General features: G+C 33.8%; 2 protein-coding genes across 2 annotated transcripts; one reads left to right on the top strand and one right to left on the bottom strand.

Annotated features, from left to right (window-relative positions):
* Positions 1–6479: 6479 nt before the first annotated feature.
* Positions 6480–10976, bottom strand: CCT2 (chaperonin containing TCP1 subunit 2). Its single transcript, XM_013319792.1, has 10 exons — positions 10820–10976; positions 10526–10699; positions 10309–10444; positions 9931–10150; positions 9237–9375; positions 8858–9066; positions 8579–8753; positions 8164–8341; positions 7701–7904; positions 6480–7300 (listed from the first exon to the last, which is right to left on the bottom strand). The coding sequence occupies exons 1-10, from the start codon at positions 10820–10822 to the stop codon at positions 7128–7130; spliced, it is 1611 nt and encodes a 536-aa protein (XP_013175246.1). The 5' UTR covers positions 10823–10976; the 3' UTR covers positions 6480–7127.
* A 305-nt stretch (positions 10977–11281) lies between these two features.
* Positions 11282–12965, top strand: LOC106123455 (synaptobrevin-1). Its single transcript, NM_001312554.1, is given in 2 exon segments — positions 11282–12470; positions 12512–12965. A coding segment is annotated over 1 exon segment (375 nt). The 5' UTR covers positions 11282–11361; the 3' UTR covers positions 11737–12470; positions 12512–12965.
* The last annotated feature ends 8120 nt before the right edge of the window (positions 12966–21085 follow it).

Consider the following 21085-nt stretch of genomic DNA (forward strand, 5'->3'; position numbering starts at 1 on the left):
GCATAGAAAGTTACCTCGTGTTCTCTACGTTGACGTCAGAATCTTAGATGGTAGTTAATAGTAAGTGCATCAACAACTTTCAAAGCGATGTTTAACCGCCTATTGATTAATATGAAGTAGCTAGTTTCAAGACGCGGATAGAGCAGCAAAGTTAACTTGAAGCGGATAGTGTCACTACTTCTATGTGGCTTGAGTGTGCTTCTATACTATGTCACTTCTAAACATTAAGTATATTCAAATCAATGTTGCACTATGTGTCAACAGAATTTTTTTTGCTTCAATGTTTTAAATTAGTACTTGTAAAGCGTTTCCGAGTATGTTCTATAGTATACAGTTTAATCCGGTAAAATCTAGTTATCAAATACAAGTACTGCTAATAACAGGGGGGTTTCGGGGTTTTCAGGTGATTACATTTATTTATAAATTACTTTTATCAAAGAAATAGCGAATTTAATTGATATTATACCGCTTTGTTGAGAGCAAAGTATTTTACTTACATTGTATCGCTGACACATTCTGATCAAATCCATTAGCTTAATGTAGCTCATAAAACCTTTGTGCCTATCTCATGACGATGAACATCGAGTAAATCTAACAAACTTTTCTGATCGTAATAAATACAGGAAAAAACTTTTGCCCTCCGAGACCGTCAAGCGTATAAAAAGGTATGATATCCGTAGGTAACCTTACATATTTTTGGAGATTTCTTGGATGTTTGATAAGTAAAATGTTTTTAAAGAATAGTTAGAAGGAATTAATCACTTAAAATGTTTGGGGTTAATAAGTAGAAATTGAAATATGAAAATCTATATGCGTTCGTCACTTCAATAATTTCTGGATTATCCTTCGCCCCTTGGTGAGATTGCGTTGCATCGAAACAATGTTCAAGTACATCTAAATTACTAGAACTGGTAATGAAATAGTTAACTTTATTGTTTTTCTCGAACTTCCAAAATTCTAATAATACAATTTCACAAACTTTCAGATTAATTCGTTGCAGATAAAATGCTCTTGTTTGAGAATATAAATCTAATAGAGGCGATGCATTCATTGGCTACAACTGGCACGCATCCTGAGCTTAATATCTACTGTCAGCGAAGCGAACTCCGCTGAAGAAATAACACATTTTAAACTTAGCGAATTCAATCACAGGCAGACGTTAACTTTATTGTATTTTATTGTTTTCTTTTTGTGAATGTACAGACTCGCCGCTTGAATTTTATTTGCACGGATACTACGAACAAAGTTGAATTTCTGTAGAATACAATTTATAGCACTTTACCAGTTGTTCAAGTGGAAAATTATATTACTACGATTTTTCCTATTGAAAATTTAGTGGTGATGCTAAGTCTTCGTTTTGTGTACTGTGTATTTTCTGCATTTTCCACTTTCGCTCTGATCTAGACGTAGTAAAAATATTTAAATACTAAGAAGATAGGGAGAAATTTTTAGTTACTCATTTCTAGTCGATAAAACACACTTGCAACGATTACCAACACGGCAGAAGGATTGTGCCATTATGGCATAATACAATTGCTTACTCCCGAAGGCTTAAGGAGTACACACGTCAATTTCAATTGAGAACGCAAAACATCGTCGAAACGTTAACACACAAAACGATAGTATAAGGGGTGATGCTAAGCTAACAATCGTACGGGCGCCATGTCTCAGTGCCAAGAAATAATCTCCGAGTTGACATTAACATACATCATGTACCGAGCAGAGCAGCTGCCAAAACTGTCTGCCGGAGTCCCGCTCCCGCTCTCTCGCGACTCACCAACTAAAACAATATTAGGTGCTTAGGAAACTTATCCTGGCGCATTGCTAAACTTTGTCGTGTCGGGAAGTCACTTCGTACAATAGCTTTAAGATTGCTACACACTATAGCAAATCAATTCACATAAATATGAACAGGTTTTATTAAAGTCAGATTTAACATACGGAATATTTGTAAATGTAAGTTTTTCATTTAATTTTGTTATTTAATTAATTGTTTTTATTACATAAAAACATGCTTTAAGATATCAATTGCTATCTATATCAATTTATTTAAACGTACGATATTTTTTTTAAATCTTAATCTAAGCTAAAAATGGGGAAATACAGTTTTGACAGTTATTTTCTGTGTGGAGCCCTAGTGGATCCTTGTCCTTATTTAAAAGTTTCAGTAAAATGTACATGGGTTAGAATATACTTCCAGATTCAGAAAAATTGAAGTTTTTAGATGTTTTCTTTCAAACCAATACTGAGATGGCAAGAGATAAATAATGCAATGACATCTTACATGCTATTCCAGATAATTACTATCGAAAGTAACCAAATATATTCAAAATCAAAGTTGTCATAATAGATTAAAAAATCTTCATAATTTTACTACAACTTTAACTATAATATTTTTTCTACAGAAATATTGGCCATTACTTAAGGATATAAATAATGACATGTTAGTTGCAAAAACATCCGTTTCCAAAGTATAGAGGGAAGTGTCAGTCAGGATTTGAGAGATTTTTATCCCTCAAATACAGAGAACTTGTAAAACAGAAAATATTTCCTTTTGTACGTATTGACCGAGTCGATAAGCCATGTGACGTTGATATGTTGTAAGAATAAGGAAATACAGGTAAAAGTCTTTAATATTTTGCTTTTCCTACGAGTTTACATTTTTTCGAGAATCTATTTTTTGGAAAATTTTCTTATTATTTTACTCGTTACAATTTTTTTCATTCACTTACGTTCAATATTTATTATTAAAACTTGATGTGAACTTTTTCCTCTTAAGAATAATAAAGAACAACTAAAATAAATTTTACCTTAATAACTTCTTTATAAATTCTTTATTCATGGAATTTTTATATTTCGACTCTACTAGTATGTGTACTAGTATGTTACTAAACGTGTGAGTAAAGATTACGTAATATAAAATGTTTCTGTTATTCCGAATATGTTTGGAAAGTGGAGCAATGAAGTTTTAGGGCCGACCGAGCTCGACTCTCACTCAGTTTATGTAAAGGTATGCCAGTAGATACCACGGATCAAGTAGGATTAGTCCCGCACAAATCTCTATTTAGTGGTGCGATCTCTGCCCAACTAAACTGGGCCAATTAAAGCTTACATAAGACCGAACTGAATGTCGATACAACTTTGACGATTGATCTGATCATAATCGATATGAATGTATGTATGTTGATACATACAATATTCTGCCTTATAATGATTGTAGTTGAGTGAATTGTGTTAATAGATCTTTTTTTTAAATAGAAGGGTTTGGACTGCTTTGTGTTTTTAGGAGAAGGGGTCAAACGAGCAATGAATCGCCTAAAATTTTATCCGACGCCCATGGACATCCGCAACGCCAGAGGAACCACAAATGAGTTGCCGGCCTTATAATATTGTTGTTTTGCAGTAGACAAGCAATTACTCTTTATTATATAATAGAATAATGTTTTAATATAGTAGTTTCTTATTAAACTCTGAGGACGAAATACAAAAACATTGAATAAACAAACGGATGTTTATATCCTACAAAGGAAATACGGTCGCCTTATTAAGCAACAAAGCGGCGATGTAATTAGCCCCCAAATCCCCGGCCAATTCCAGTGTTTAAGAAAGATAAACGAGAGCAAAGAAAACTATTTCGTCGAAACTTCGGCTGCGATCACAATACTTGGATAATTACTACCTCAGTAAGCCGGGATAACGGGATAAACTGTTATAAATACAATTACATCTTATATCTTTCTATTGTTACCTATCTAAATCTATACTTAACAAAAAATAAAGCAAAGATTAAATATCTGTAACTCGTATACGTGTTGGATCAAAGCTAAATAATTTCATTTAAATACTCAACAAAAATTATAAATGGCCGGCAATGCCATCCATCCCATCCATCCCATGGGCGCCAGGTCAAATAATTTTAGGCAATCCGTTGCTCGTTTGCCCCTTCTCCTATTCGAAAAATGACTTTTTTTTTTTTAATTTGTGCATAATAAAGTGAAAAAGACCTTTTTTACAACTTACAAGTTTATACTGGGACTAATTACATCGCGACGCGCGGGCAGACAGTGGTGTGTGGGTGTACCGCTTGCCGTTTGGAAACATCGCAACAACAAACATCCGTCATTAGTTAGCATTATTCACTGGCTTGTTTGTTTTTCTGCGTCTGCCATTTAATGAAATGCTTTTTAAGTTACATTTTAAAGCTTCTTTTATGTTCTTACTACTTTGAAAGAGTGCCCGTCGTAACTGTTGAATATAAAAACTTTAGCTCTTTATTAAAGAACTTTACAAAACATTAATTGTATTGAGTTAAATGAAATCGTTAAATTAGTCGTAATATTTATTTTTTCCTGTACAAAATCAACATTGTAAGTTAAAGATGTCATTTCATATCAAACATACATATCCGAACTGACTTTCACATAATAATTTCACATCGCTTTCAAAAGGACGAAGGCTTTTCACAAACCAAACAGATTAAGTGTTCGTAACTGACAGTTGGCGTAGTCTTGAAATATATTTTACCTAAAAAAGCTCAGTAAAGATCATATAACGAGAATAGAAACGCCATATCAAGGAACTGACGCTGGCGCGGCGGCAGCACTCTCTATCCGTAGTCTACGTAAGTACGTGATCACTCTCTAAATATTCCGCTTTATTGTGCAATCCTCTCCTTGTCATGAAGACGCGAAGGCTGGCGTCTGAATAATTTATACAGTCGCCAGCGAATATACGCAATTTATCCAAATTGTCTCCGACCTGGCGCTAGGGTGGAGTTAAAAATGAACGAGACGTCAGTTTCGAGTCTCGCCCGCACCGATTCGTCCCGCGGAAAAAATATGTTACACGTGAAAGGTATGTAACAATAAATTTAAGTATGTTTGTCTTAGTGGCAGTTAATTTTAAATTGAAGGCATCTTCAGAACGACTGCACGGATCTCGATGAAATCTGGCATACTTATAGAATATAGATTAGAAGAACAAATAGGCTCCTAATTATGTTTTTTGTTATTATTTCTCGCGGACGGAGTCATGGGCGACAAATAGTAATTAATAATAGTACAATGTATGAAAGAACCGTTATTTGTATTAAGCCGAACTTAAGGTAACCGTGATAATTTTATAAATAGTAAACTTACTATAACATTTATCAGGTGATAATTAACTTTGCATGCTAACTTTAGTTGCTATTTGCTGACTTTATTAGTCTGGATTCTATAAAAAAAAAAACATTTGAAAACAAAATTATAAAACTTTCTTATTCGTTAACAATCGCATGTTTGTAGACTATTAGGCCGCGCGGTATAATCATGTTAACGTAGTTATTTCATATCAACTGACTATTACGCCTTATCTCAACAATTAAACTCTTTTATGTCAGCTAAAGCATAACAAGATCGTTTATATTTTAATTTTAGGCCTTTCGTAGATCTGCAGCTTGCTGTGACGCAAGTAAAAATAAAACCCAAATAAATTTAGAAAAATCAAAACCCTTTAGTATAGCTCATGCGATTGAACTATGGATTACTTAACATGTTTTTCTTTTTTTTTAATTTCATCAATCTGTCATAAAATAAAAAAGTATGAAACGAAAAAAGTAAATACAAATCGTGATATACTTTTATGTAATTTTCCCGTGGACATTTTATTATCCCAAAAGGATAGCAAATAAAACACCTTTCAACTAGAAAATTTCGATTTCTATTTTTATACGGGAACAAATTGAAAAGGTAAATCAAATAATAAAGGTAAATTGTATTAGAGCCCCTGGTTCGGATAAATCATGGAATTGTAGAGACAAAAAAATAAATAATTTCATTTGTTTGATAGGATTTAACTGATTGTTTGTAGGATTTAGAGTGTGAAGGCTTAAACATACTTTATATAAACAGAAGACAGACGTGGAGTGGAAGCAATTTCGCATGCCGGTGGCCTTATTTTAGTCCACGTATTAGGACAACAATAATATTCAATTGAATGTATGGACTTTTCTATTTAGTGGTTTTTAGGTATCATTTGCATACTTCACAAGTTCTATCTCTATATGTAGATAGGCTATAAACTGTGGTATTATGTGCCTATTTTAACATCGCCATTTCGTCGCTGACGGTTAAGGTGATGAGGACTGGAACAAGATAATAGAGATAGAAATAACTGTCAGGAATTACAAAAGGCGCATTCAAGTAGAAACTATGCAAAAACTGTCAATTTCAAGCAATGGGCCTATCCATATATAGAGATCAGTGGTATGTAAAATCTAAAAAAAAAACCTTTGTACACGTGATTCGTTGCTGAAAAAACATTTCTTTGTGTATCTGTACGTCCGTAAGGCCGCGTTTGTTCGTGCTTATCTCCGAAACGGCTCGACCGATTTCGACGGAACTTCGACGAGAAAGTAGCTAATGCAAGCGCGAATATTATAGGTTTTTTTTCTAAATTCTGCGTTGAAGTTGCAAGATGTTAAAAATAAAAAAACAAACTTAGTGTGTTAATTTTTTTATTAAATAAATTGTTACATCTATTTGCGCCAAGCAAACTAAAGCAAATTATTCAGTAATGAATTTCTAGCAAAACTAAAGTTTAAGTTTCCACAAAAGAACAAACTTGTGCATGATAAGAAAATAAATGCAAAAGTTAAATCACTTCCGCTAATAACTGAAATACGTTTATTCCTTCGCAGTCTAACTAAATGAAAATAAAATAGTTATTTGTGAATATTATTTCATAAGCATACACTTATATAAAATAAAAATCGAAAATGTTAAAATCATTCATTTTCACAACACTTCCCATTTTACACATTTTCAATATCAAACAAATATCTGCTACACATTCACTTTCATTTGCATACATATATTTTATATAGTTGTATGTATTTCCATCAATTCTAATTAATACTAAAAAACAGACTTTCTAATTTTATTACACTATATCACCTGTAGGATGATGCTCTAAGTCCATAACAAAGACCATTACTAAATATCGAAACTAATTAAAAACAGCTTCAAATATAAATGTAGCCGTTTTAAATTAATTTATAATAATGCCCTAGGAAATTTCAAGCAATTTAAATGAAAACTGGTATAGATTATATGTAGCAGATATTGCTTGACAATGTGATACTGGAGTTAACAAGGGCGGCGGTCAGGACCACGGCGACGCGGTGCGGACTTCAGTATGTTGTCAACTCGCAGGATCATCTCCGCAGCCTCAGCGGCTGACAGCAGCACTTGCCGCTTCACTACATATGACTCGGTTATACCCAAAGTCTTCATGTCCCCCACGCATCCGTTTTCCATATCTGTTTCAATATTAAAGTAATCATATTATTCATATTTCAAATTTAAAATATTGTACCATATGCATATTAAAAAATTATTGAGTTTAGTCAACATTTTATTATATTTGTTTTTGCCCATGTATAAAAAACCTTTGTAAGTAGCTTATGTTCCTAAAGACTGTGTTCTACATCTATGCATAATTTCATCTAAAACCGTTTACATTCATCAAAATAATATTAATACGAAGTATGATTGTTAATAAATGTCTGATAATATCAAAGACGATTTTTAATAAATTTAATCAATATCAAAGGAGCTAACTTAACGAAACTACGACAAACATTTGCATAGTTTCTAATAGCGGCCCCTTAATAATATATTCTTAAAATTTTTAAAGTTTCATGATACAATAGCACATACCGAGTCCCATAGTGTTCTCTCCCTGCGCGTGGTGTGCGCGGAGACGTGCGATGAGGTCAGCACTGTCGTAGCCAGCGTTGTCTGCGACGGCTGAGGGCAGGCGACGCAGCGCAACTGCGAACGCCTCAGCGGCGATCGCCTCCTTACCCGCCGTACGCGACGCCGCCTTCGAAGCAGCCTCCGCCATCAACATCTCACTTGCACCTACCAACAAAGAAATACATATTAGTAATCCATTAGTAATTCAATGCCCCACTATGAGTGCAATATCGAAGTTGTTTTAGGTGTAACGTTTTTAATAACATTTAAGGCACTTAATCTAGTATTATCTATCAAAACTAACAACACAGGAAGGAAAGGATTGACAAATATTTCACCCTATTTCTTGACAGTCAGTTGGATAAACCATAAATCTACATGTTCCTTTTAAATATCTATCTATCTATGGAAGTAGAAGACTTACCACCACCGAAGATGACCTTAGGCTCCCTGACGGTTGCAGCAAGCACACAGAGAGCGTCATGCAGTGAGCGCTCCGCCTCGTCGATGACCTGCTGCGTGGCGCCGCGGATGACCACTGTGCACGCAGACCCCAGCTCCACGCCAGAGAACCGGATCAGACTCTCGTCTCCGATCAGCACCTGAATTATCAAAATTGTTGAAATCAAATTGCAGTAAGAAAAGTGCCATACATTTGAAAGAAATCTGAGAGTGCTACAGAAATCTGAATAGCGAACCAACAAAAAAAAATCTGTCTCAAAAGCAGTAAACCAACTGGCTAGTACCAAAAACAATAAAGATATTCAGTAAATTCCTTTTCAGTCATTATTAAATATTATAAATTAAAAAAACATACATTTATTTTTTTTAAAATGTACCTGTTCAATAAGTTTGCAATGTCCAAGTTTGACTTTCTCGGGGGTATCAAATGTGGAAACAATTTCACCACCGGTGACAAGAGCTAAACGCTCAATGCCATCAAAGTCTGCATGTTCAATCGCCATCACACCCGCATCAGCAAACAATTGTTCAGGGTAATTGTAAATAAGTTGCCTGTAAATTAAGTTGATACATTTATCTCACTGTTAAAAAAAAATTACAAATTGTCTTTGGAGTTTATTATGCAGTTTTATTTTAAAAGCCAATGAAATACTAACCTGTTAATAAAAACATTGCATTTGTGAGCCAAGATTTTATTAACTTTATCCTTCATCTTTTCCTTCTCTGCAACTTCTAATTCTGCAATTTTAGCCATTGAATCCACTTTGATAACAGATCCAAATACTTTGATTTTGTCTGTGTCCATTGGTGTGTTGGCTATCAGAATGTTTGCATTTTCAATACGCTTCGGCTGATGTACTCCAACCTTTGAAAATTATAAAACAAAATATTTGAAAAAAGCAAACGTTTTCCAGTTTTTTTTTTAACATAAAATTTATATTTTGTTTTGGTTAAATATTATTATGTTACTTAAAAAAAAACTTAAGATTAATTAAAAGACAGGTACTTTTTCCACATTTTTTTTATAATAATTACCTTTTTATTCAGAAGAAAACCTTCATCTAGGAAAGATTCTTCCAACAGACCTCCACTGATCTTCATAATCTGAATGGCTTTAAGGTTGCCAGAACCTTTGAGACGAAGTACTGCGTCAACTGCCAACTTTGTAAAGTGCCTGAAATTTTTTTTTATATCATAAGGTGGCAAACGAGCGAGCGGCCACCTGAAATCGCTGATATAGCAAAGTGACCGTTGCCCATCGACATACGCAGTTGCATATGCGTTGCCTACCTTTCATCGATGGAGGAGAGGATGCACAGAAAGAAAATACATTCCCTTTCCATGCATCCTCTCATCCGGAAAGTCCACTTCCACTTCCCATCCTTTCCTTATAAGAAAAAGGTGGGAAGGGAAAGAGGACTAAATTAGGCCTCCGGGACACACACTCATCAGACGAAACGTAAAATATCTTCCACTTAACGCGTCTTCTGTGTGGTCGTGGTATTTCACCGGGCGAGCCGGACCAATTCATGCGAAGATGTTAAAGCGGGCTCTACCACTGTTAAAATGAATTAACAAAACTCAATTAAACTAAAAATTTACCACTTTAACAAATGTTTTTATTTTTGAAACTAGTAAAAAATCTGTGCAACTTAGAAAAAGAAGTTATATGTATATTTAAACTATTTATTTTCTTTCATTAAAAATTATAAATAATCAGAGCACTTACTCTTTATGGTTAGACAGAATCTTGGAGCTCAATGTTGTGCGGGCAATTTTTTCAAGGTCAGAACGTAAAGAAGCCTCATTCAGACTCAGTGAATGATCATAACTGGCTTCAGCAAGAGCTTGCTTTGCAGCCGCACTAGCAATACGCCACCCAGCAATTATTGTCTGAGGATGGAGCTTTTGCTCTATCAACTTTTCTGCCTCTCGCAGCAATTCAGCAGCTGGAAATAATGACACAATTCATATGTTCAAAGCTTTATGCAAAAAACATTATATAGTAGTACTAAATGTTTGCACAAATCTATTATATTTTAATTTGTTTTTGTGTCTTGAGGTTAAGGTGTACAGCATAATAATAACTTGAATATTAAAATCGTACCTAAAACTGTGACCGATGTTGTGCCGTCGCCGACTTCGTCATCTTGAACTTTTGACATGTCAACTAAAATTTTTGCAGCAGGATTGTCAATACCAATAGATTTCAATATAGTAGCGCCGTCATTTGTTACTTCAACCTATAAATTAAATTTATTATTGATAATAACTGAGAATCAACTTACAATGTATAAACACACTGCGAAAATAAAAATTTATACCTGGCCAGCGTTCCTGCCGCTAGATACTAAAATCTTATCCATACCCTTTGGGCCCAATGTACTTTTTACAAGATCTCCAATAGCTATAGCACCAATAAAGCTAGACATTCGAGCAATCTCTGCTTTTTCTTCTTCAGCCTCATTCTTCAGTATTCTGATTGGATTTAGTGAAACCTGTACGTATTTAAAGAAATTTAATCAAAAAATACCACACGTGCGGACAAAAAGATCGGCATAACTCATCCATGGCGCACTTGTGAATTAGATATTGTTATGAATAAAGAAAACGCTTACCATTTTGATATTTTTTGGAAGTCCTTTCTACAAATACTTCTTTATTTAACAAATATGAATCCTAACCAAGGGGGATATTTGAAACTATAGAAATAAATCACCAGAGATCAACATGCATGAGACATGAGCAAGAGCCGGACAATTCTTTTTTTCATGAGTTCAACGGTGTTGCCAAATATAATATGCTCTTAAAGCTTATGATCAGATGATCATTTCCTTTTTCTAAAAATTATCACGTTTGAATTAGGTATATCCTCCTAAAGTAATATTAATGAGACAACGAGATCTGCTTAGGCCTAAAATAGAGAAATAATTTAACAAACCGATAGATTAAAGTAATATTTTATGTAGCAATAAATACCTGTTGCTTATCGTTGACTCATTTTGAAAAATTAATGTTTGAAAGCTGTCAAAAGGAAATGTTATGTCCTCCGCCATATTGCCTTATTTATATACGTGACAATTATTAGCGTTTTGGTTTCATTATTCAGTCTATTTTTTTCTGTTTTTGTTGCTTTCTTTTAAAAAGTTAACATCCAACAATGGAAGAACAAAGTGGAACATCTGCGCCTAGGGTAAGCGATAAACGCTTGGCACAAACGCAGGCTAAAGTAGATGAAGTGGTTGGAATAATGCGTGTCAATGTTGAGAAAGTATTGGAAAGAGATCAGAAATTATCCGAATTAGACAATCGCGCGGATGCATTGCAACATGGAGCAGCGCAGTTTGAACAGCAGGCCGGTAAGCTGAAAAGGAAGTACTGGTGGCAAAACATGAAGATGATGCTAATTATTGGTGCTATCGGTGCGGTTCTACTTATAATCATTATTGTGTGGGCTACATCCGGATCCAGCTCAGCCCCCGCGCCCACGCCTACTCCTCCGGTTACCGAAGCACCTCCAGCCTCTGGGCGATAACTACACAAATTTTACACTCATTCTGCATTACAACAATGGTAAATACTTAAAACTTACACTTTAAGACTATTGAATTTAGTAACAGCCATACATCATTTTAAAGTTACAAGTAAGTATTGGCTTTATACTATTTGTATGTGTAATATTGTGAAGAGTGAAACTGAGGAATCCTTGCAACTTCTAAATAAAGCAAAAAGTGAGACTTCTGGTGGAATCCATCTTCTAATATTATGTGTTAGAAGCTCACCATACAGTCTTTAGTTTTGCAATATTTATTATTTGCTAAAGTTTCTATACACTTTCTAAGAAATGGAAATTGTAACATTTTTTTAAAATAATTTACCCTTGTTATATGCAGAATGAGTAAATAGACCAACTGAAATTGATTAATTATCTACAGTCACACTTCAAAGAATTCTATTATGAAACTTTGACCTATAACTTGACTGAAACTTGTGAAAAACTATATTTTATACCACATTTACCTTCAGACTGTTATATATCTTGCAAATTTCTTATACAATAGCTTTTGATATATGTCTACAAAATTATTAATGCATAGGAAAAAGTAATTTATTCAGGTAAATATTTATGTATCTACTGACTTAAAGTCAAACATTAATGTTTAGATGATAGCGATATTAAGTATTACTAATTGTTGCTTTATGTATGGCGAGCAATTTTACCTAAAAGTGGCCAACTTCTACAGCATACAAAAGTTATATATTTAAAGTTACTAATTGATTACATAGAGCTATCGGCCAGTTAGATTGAATGAACTGAATTAACATATACCATTATTAAGGACAAAAGAGGTTACATTGTGGTTATTGTTGCTTATTGGATGTATCCTGCTTTAATGTTGCCTGTTAAAATGTTAAAAAAAGCACAATTTGTATTATAACTTTAGCACAAACTTTATTTGATTAAATAGTGATAAATAAAGTAATTCACAAATATTTATATTGTATACATCTATATACTGGTTGTAATACTTCTAATTCTTTGGAAAATATACTGCATTTAAGTAAATAGAAAAGAAATAGTAACAACATATGGGACCAAAAGCATTACTAATTACTGCAGCATCCGAGGTCCATTCTGTCTGGTTTTGCCTTCAAGCTAAGTAATGTAAAATGATGTTGTTTACTAAATTTATATTATACTGTATTTACTTAGTTGTTTTGTATTGTATAAGATTATAATTAAACTATGTATTCTTCAAGAAATTCAAATTTATTTCATTTATACATTTATTCAAGTAACCTTAAAACACAGTCTAGAGTCTTTATCAACTTTAAGATAAGAAAGATATGCGCAGTGATTATTCATAGCACAGTAAAGTCTAGAGCTTGTCCTTCAAATGATATTCGAATTTTCATTTAAAGCGAAAACCTTGTATTCCTTTTTAAAATGTTTGCGTAATGAACTTGAAATTTGACATAATATATTAATGTGGAAATGAAGATAAAGATTTTAAGATTTAAAATCAAAATTTTTTTTTATAGATTATGTCTGCTAAGAGCAAAATGGACTTGATTAAAACTTTGTTTTACGTTTTTATGTCCATATCTGATGTTTCTATTTACTTCTTCATTATAATGATTTAGTTGGCAGTTACGTAGTCTTTGCTATATAAGATAGATGGCGTCTTGATCGAATTCAATTTGAAATATCAAAATCGTACACCTGCACAGGTGTACGATTTTGATATTTCAAATTCTTATTCTATATATAGTTATTCTATATATAGCACTATATATAGAATAAAATATACCAGCTTGCTGTCAGAAAACTAAGCTCCTATGATACGTCATATTGCCTAGTGGTGGTCATATCATGTTCATTTCGGGGTGTCTTTATAAAGGCATCGGTTTGGTTGAGTCAGCCTACGCTTCTTTCGCAATCGATGAGTAGTTGGGTCATAAGTGGGTAGTAACCAAAGTAATATTTATAGCGCAAAAGAGCAAATCTCAATACCTAATATCTTTGAGATTAGATAGTAATAGTGGAATGCACGGGTATTTTAGTCCAATTTTATGGTTCTCTAATCACAAACCCTACATGTATATTATACTACACTATAGTACAATGTTGGTGCTATTGTCAAATCAATTACATTACAATAGAGTACCTGGATCAACAGTTTAACCTTGAATCTTGTTTATGTGAATCACAATCGTCATCGATGAATTTCTTATGTCCGTTATATTTGTAACTGTGTAAGATCGGTTATTTGCTATTCTGTACGTTAATCGAACGATCACGGAAGGCGGTTATCTACACCCACACAATTTACCTGCTGGGTACAGATACAACCTTATTAGGGATTGTATAGTTAGAAAATTCTTGTCTCAACTCTAGTAGAATGTTACTCTATAAGGTTGTGTTTACTGCTAGTAAACAAAATGCGTAACGAGTTTACGTAATTAACAATCATGAAAATTAATTATTTATTGTAAAAATAAATCGTTTACTAAGCGAAGACATGACCTTGCTTCTTCATTATTGTGAAATAATAAAAGTCCCACGAATTAAAGACACGAGGATAACTAGTGACAAATAATGTACTTTTATGGTGACTACAATGTACGTTGACTTTCTCGTTGTTTTTAACTTATAACTAACCAATGTTTTATGATCGGTTGCAAATTGGCATTGCATCACGGCCGGACTGGAACCATGCCGGCGCGGCGCCGCGCCGAGGCAGCGATATTACGCACTACCTATTACTGGGTATTTATGATGTAACCTGATTTATAGGCATTGAACTACTATCTAAGAAGCCATACCACAGTCCAGTTAATAAAAAACGAAATTGTAGAAAAAACTACTTTCAAGTTTTTTTCCTTCAATCATATTTATGGACGAGAATAGACAAATTTATAGTTGTTTAGGACGATCCAATGATCGAAATTAATATTTATACATGTTAAATACACAGGAGCTGCGACAGCTCAGTGGTTTAGTACACTTGTACTAATTCCATCGCATGTTCGATTCTAAAGTAGAAGCGTTATTTAAGCACATGGTTGTATTATGGATAGCTGATATACTTGAGGCCTTATTAATTAATTGAAAAGCGCATAACCGCTTTCTATCATTACATTCAATTGGGTCAAAAGCTAACAAAGAAGTTGCTAACAAACTGAATATTCACATTGAATGTAACACAGTTGCTATGCGTTAAAATTTCAGGCCTCGGATTCCGAGAGTCGGTTAGCGTCCAGCGTTAAACATCGTTAACGTCTATAAATAGGTTACATTGTCGAGACAGTCACTCAGAAATGACTCACGCACTGTCATACAGTGGCGAAGATGACTTAAACACATTTATGTTCAAGTCCTTTATCTTTTTGTGCCATCTGGATGTAATTTTAACTTTTTTTATCCTATGTTGTTCTAAATCAAAACAAAATCTGACATGATAATTCACGAGTCGTTGCCGTCCGTATTATACAATAGCGCGTCATTATTGTCACGGTCGCAGCGACGTGGGACCGCATCAAATTACGTCGAAACGAAATCCAAGAGGTTTCTGGTGAAAAATGCGGAAAGACAGCCGTGGCGCGCTCCGCTCTGTTTGCTGTCCACTGATGCCTGCGACACTCACCTTGATCTAGGGATTTCGTCACATTCCATTTACTGCGCTGGTAGTGTTATCATAACCTTGAAGATGTTTTACCGATATGATTTGTACACATTTAATCTCAGTGATCTTTATTTTAACAGGTTTTAAAGGTTATTACATTGTTTTGAATTATTGAAGTTATTATTTATAGTATAAAACTTCGTTTTATGAGAGTTGATTACGACGGTTATTAAGTTTCGTTTAGCCTTAAAATCGCTCAAGAGGCATGGTAATCAAAATTAAAACTGGGTACATGCGTGGGACGACACTAAACAGCAATAGGTCTTATAAGTTAACCACTAAATATTAATTTATGTTCTGTTACATCTGTTAGATTTCAGGTGCCTTCTACTTTTGCAGCTACCTTTGTTCCTCGTCATCAATCTGAAAATAGAGTGCACACATCGTGAAATAAGTTCAAAATAAGTAGGAATAATTTTACATGAATGGTGCCAACAAGGAAGACTAAATGCGGGACTTACGCGCTAATGAAGATGTAATTACATTGGTCAATTTAAAATGCAAATTGCTTTAATCCGAGAATAATTATGTGTCAATACGGCCGCCAGCTTAACAAGTCAGCGTTCCTAAAATGGCGTCTCCGTTTGGAAAGAGTGCCGGCCACGTTCTATTCCTAATTCGCAAGAGTCATTCACCTACCCTCATTATAATGCACAACGCAAACAAAAAATATGATAGCCTTAGAAACAATTCGTTAGTCGATAATGGGAGATCAATAAACGCTTTCCGTTCGCAGTTTTACGGTAAATGGAACCACATATTTCCACATTTATGTGCATTTGTTTTTTATACTATGTTTTATTGCTTTGCCGTTTTATTGGATTATAAAATAATTGGTCAACGTTGAATAAAACTTATTCAATTCTTTCGCTGTTTTCGTTGATCAACTTTTATTTTGTACTTATAGATTACGTACTCGTTCGAAATTGATCTTATTAATAGGAACCTTAGAATATATTTTTTAATTAATTTACCTATATTGATACAGTTGACTATTTAATGACAAAACATTTGAAGGCGGAAAACTGTGAATGTAATGGTACATGCAAATAATGCGACGGGCTAACAATGCTAATGTTGCGAATCTGCATAGGAATTGCAAGGGGATCTTCAGAGATCTCACGTCGCATCCTATCACGATGCGATGTGAACGACCTCTTGCTTATCGCTTTAATCGACATTCCGCCGCCACGGCACAGCGCAGCACTCGTCCTAACATCGATAGCCTCGCTGTAGCGCTTTAGCACAAAGCGGTATTGTTATGGTGATAATATAACGGTCACCATTTATTACTTTGTTATTTGCATTGTATTATCAGAGTTACAAGTTCTGTCTACATTACCTTGTTTGTTGTTGGGATTCCAAAACTCGTTTTCTACATGGCTCTTTCAAAAATTTTATCACTTAGTGTCTCACACAATACAGTTTTCCTTCTCTGTCCTAAATCCTATGGGTTATTAACAGTAACTATAAGAAAGGCAGTAAAAAAGGACAGAGACAAGAACAAGGAAACTTGCAACCAAAGCTGAAAAAAAAATCACACTTATTTTTCTCTCTTTATACTTCGGCCGTACAATTTACGTACATTAAATGAAAATTTGCTTACATCTTCTGTTCGATAAGGAATGTTTTAAATTTGCAATAAAAAGTTCAGTGGCCTTTGGTAACTTATGTTGATGTTTACTGTACATATTTGATTTTACCCACTGTGACATTCAAATGTACATATTTTTAGATATGAATGCAGTTAAATATGATAATAGTGTTTTGCGCAGAATTCCACATATTCAGTATATTAACTTTCAAATTTGAGATAGTGTCTGGTATTGCCAGTTATTCATCAAGATTTATATTCCTTCTTCATATTATGAAAGATTGAATGGAAATTACGCCAAAACTAGTACTTTAAAAATTTGATCTTATTTAATATTATGGGAAATCGTAGAATGTTGAATACAGACCAGCTGAGAGTACATTAGAGCAGAACACCCCAAAATAGATCGTCTTATGTTTCCGGTGACTGACGTTTATGCACGTCAAGTTAGGGTAAAAGCTTCGTTGCCCAATGTTTATACAGTGCAAGTCACGATTCTGTTTAAATTTTACCACACCATTTTAACTTCACTTGTGATGTTGCGTCTGTTTCATATCGTGTTGTGATTTATGTAGCTAGTGTATTGATAGCAGACGACGGTTTTATTGACTAATGATAGTTAGAATTACTAACCACCAGTTTTTGGAAACCAAGAAATAAAATTGACACGCCGTGTAAACAAAAAGCAACGGCAAATCATTATTATTATCTGCGTCCCAATTCTTGGATTAAGATCCAAGGAATGTCAAAAGTTTAAGAATAATGACGCTATGCCGAAGTTCTTTGGCAATATCGATTTCTTAACTGTACCGTAGTGGTCCTTTTTGGTATCGAGAGGGAAATATTTGTAAGATACCCTACCTCTCGGGGGAAAGACAGAGATATGTGAGATTTCTACTCACTAAAACCAGGGGGAAGCCAACCTCAAGTACGACTGAGAGGGTCCCCGGATCTACAGTGGAACGCAACGGAACCTGCACTGAAGTTCTGTACCATCCCGAGAAAATACTTCCTTGTCTTTTCAGAAAGATTCAGCAACATCGGACCGCGCCATGTTGCCGTCTCCCGGGAGAACCGAAGTGATCCTAGCCAACAAATAAGACTAATAATTACAATTAAAAATGTAATTATAAATCTTCTTGGCCACAAAATTATTTTCCTTAATTACTGAGGCTATCAGACGAGTTGGACATTACTCCAATATCAGACATTAAATAAACTTGCATTTGGCGATTTGCCAAGTTCTAACGGTCTGAGGAACGGTGCATTTGTACAGTCACAGGAAACAATGTGTACTTTGTTGTGTGGATTTCTACGGTTATTTTCGAAATAGGAGTAACAAGCTTTCTTTAGAGTCGAAACATGATATTACCTACTTGACCTACGTTACCTAATTGATGAGGAAAATTTGATGTAAAACGAAAAATCCGTAGAATTATTGTCCCTTCAAGTATGTACCTATATTAATCTTTTAAAGATCTTAGCACTTTACAATATAATCATGTTATGTAATGTAGTTTATTGATAAGTTACTACCATATTATGATAACATGAAACAATTTACAAGTGTAATCTTGAAAATGAAATAAATATTCGTTCCCATTGTGTCGCTAAAAGTATAACGCAGTTATTTGTGTCAAGTGATTTAAGGTGTTGATCGCACAAAGTGTTATTAATGATTGCAATTGCAATTGTCCCTGCACTTTGATACATTTACATCATGGACACAAGTAGTTTGTATCAACTATAGTACAAAGTTACAAATAAATAGAATAAAAGATTCCATAGTCCATAAACAATATAATTTTTTACTTTAATAGAACGTCAAACTGGTGTAGATTGAGGTATGACTGTTGGAACACTGATATAGTCGTATCCCGACTTATACATATCGACAAATTACGTCACATCTTGTTTTCCCGAAACCGTTCCAAATTCCAAACCTTCTCTGTCAACAAGTTTAATATAACGTTACGTTATTCATATACGATTTGAAAGAGTTATTGAGTACTTTACGTAAGAAGCTTTCAGAAGTCGGGAGTTATTTTTATCGTATGACTTACTTAAAACAGTTACGACATCCAATAAATGTATTGCACAAACAATAAAAGAATAGGTACTTGTATGGATCGATATCGATATTATAACAAACAAGGATATAAAACCTACCGTCTTTGTCTGACCTTATATCGGACAGTAAATAGCGATAACTTAATTTTATTTTACTTTAATTTTTCTTTTTACCATTGTAACAGAATTTTATGTACCTATTTATTTTATTTATACATGTGTATGAAGTAATGTCGTAGTTTATTTATTTGCAATATATTTCATTGCAATTGCGTTGCAACGAAATCAATATATTTGAAGTTTTACACTAAGTGGACAAATTATGCTCGAATGTTTCGTTTTATTTCTTGCCAGCGTTTATTGGAATAATCGGTTGCTAATTAAAAATTCGGTTTAAATGTAGCGTCGGTACACAAAATAGTATTATTAGGTCATAATAGATTTTATTTATTATTATTCATGTTATAATTTTCATTTTAAGTTCGTATTCTACTGAATTTAACGTTTTTATCAACTTTGCTAGATGATTTAAAAAAAAAACAAACGAATAAAAGCACGATAAACATACAAGTATAAGATTTGACACCTTGAATATAAAATATTTGTATAAGTATATGATTTGATTATCTTAACTCGATATTAGTATAACGCAGTAACATCAACGTAACATCTAACATAATAGAGTAATGTGTTACGACGGGGTTGATCCATTTGTACAACAATAAGTACACCTGGAGCGTGACATAAAACACAGATGAATCCGCAGGAAGTGTGTTGTATGTTGAATGAAGTTATTGAAGTTATGTGTGGGTAGATGAAGGTCGGCTCGCATTGTTCGGTCGTTAGGTAACTTCCATCTGTCTCATACTATGTAGCTATTGCGACTTAATACGTCATTCGCACACAAGGTGACAGCATCTAGTATACACTGGCTTTCCACTGAATAGGACAAGGTCACCAAATTACTCTTAATTTTGTTATCCGTTTATTCGTCTGTAAGATGGCGTAATAAGGAAAAAATAAACTGGACATGATAATAATAATTCATGATGTTTTTAATCGTAGCAACTTTATTAGATTTAATTATTAGATAAACTGTATTTTTAAGCGGTGGAACAAGGGAAGTCATACTTATATTTAGCAGATGTCGGGCGAAACAATTAACAGTAAACATCTTTTAAAACGGCTATGTTGATTCAAGGAAACTGGCGATAAATGGATTAAGACAATTTATACTGCCTCATTTCTTATCTGAACTCTAATTTGGGTTACTAAGCGTGGGTTTTTGAGACCGAAATCCCCATTTGCAACATTCTTATCTCTGTTTTGTTAAAGGTAATGACAGGGATGACAGTATATTTAATACAAATATTTTGGTGTTAGAAACCCACGGTTACACATGACTATCCTCAATATAATTTTTTTGGTATATTTAAATTTTAATTATTTTCCTTCCTCTAAAAATTTGTATTCCTAGATTACATACCAAATTCAATGCTAGTAGGTAAAAAATACAACTTGAATACAAATACTTTTCTAGCTAAAGGATTACTTATTAAACTGTCCTTCGTCCTAATTGTCAGATATGACCAATACTTTTCTATGTTAAAGAAACTATAACACAACATCTACTATAAACAAGAGTATTTAAATAGATCTTTGTCCTTACTCAAGTGCGTGACCAAGTCGAGGTTGTGATATTGATTAAACAAACTAATTTCGTATTCTACGTTGGTGTTTCATGATTTATGTATGTTGACGATTATTTTGTTGATGTTGTGGCCTAATGCTGAAGAATTTTATCGTATAAGAATTATAAAACAGTATATGTTTTGTTGTTTTATTGTTTTGTTCCTTTCAGTAAGATTAGTTGATTTTGGTTTCTTACATTAATGCATGTAAAAATGTTGCTAGCCTGCTGATTAAAACCTTGCTCAAGGGGTAGGTGTGGTCGTTCTACGAGGTAGCAAAAGGCGCCGTACCTATAGAATTAAAGGCTGGTCTAACTCCGAAAATGCTTAATCCTTTGAATC

The sequence above is a fragment of the Papilio xuthus genome, unplaced genomic scaffold (genome assembly GCF_000836235.2).
Source record: "Papilio xuthus unplaced genomic scaffold, Pxut_1.1 DF826115.1, whole genome shotgun sequence".
Classification (NCBI taxonomy): Eukaryota; Metazoa; Arthropoda; class Insecta; order Lepidoptera; family Papilionidae; genus Papilio; species Papilio xuthus.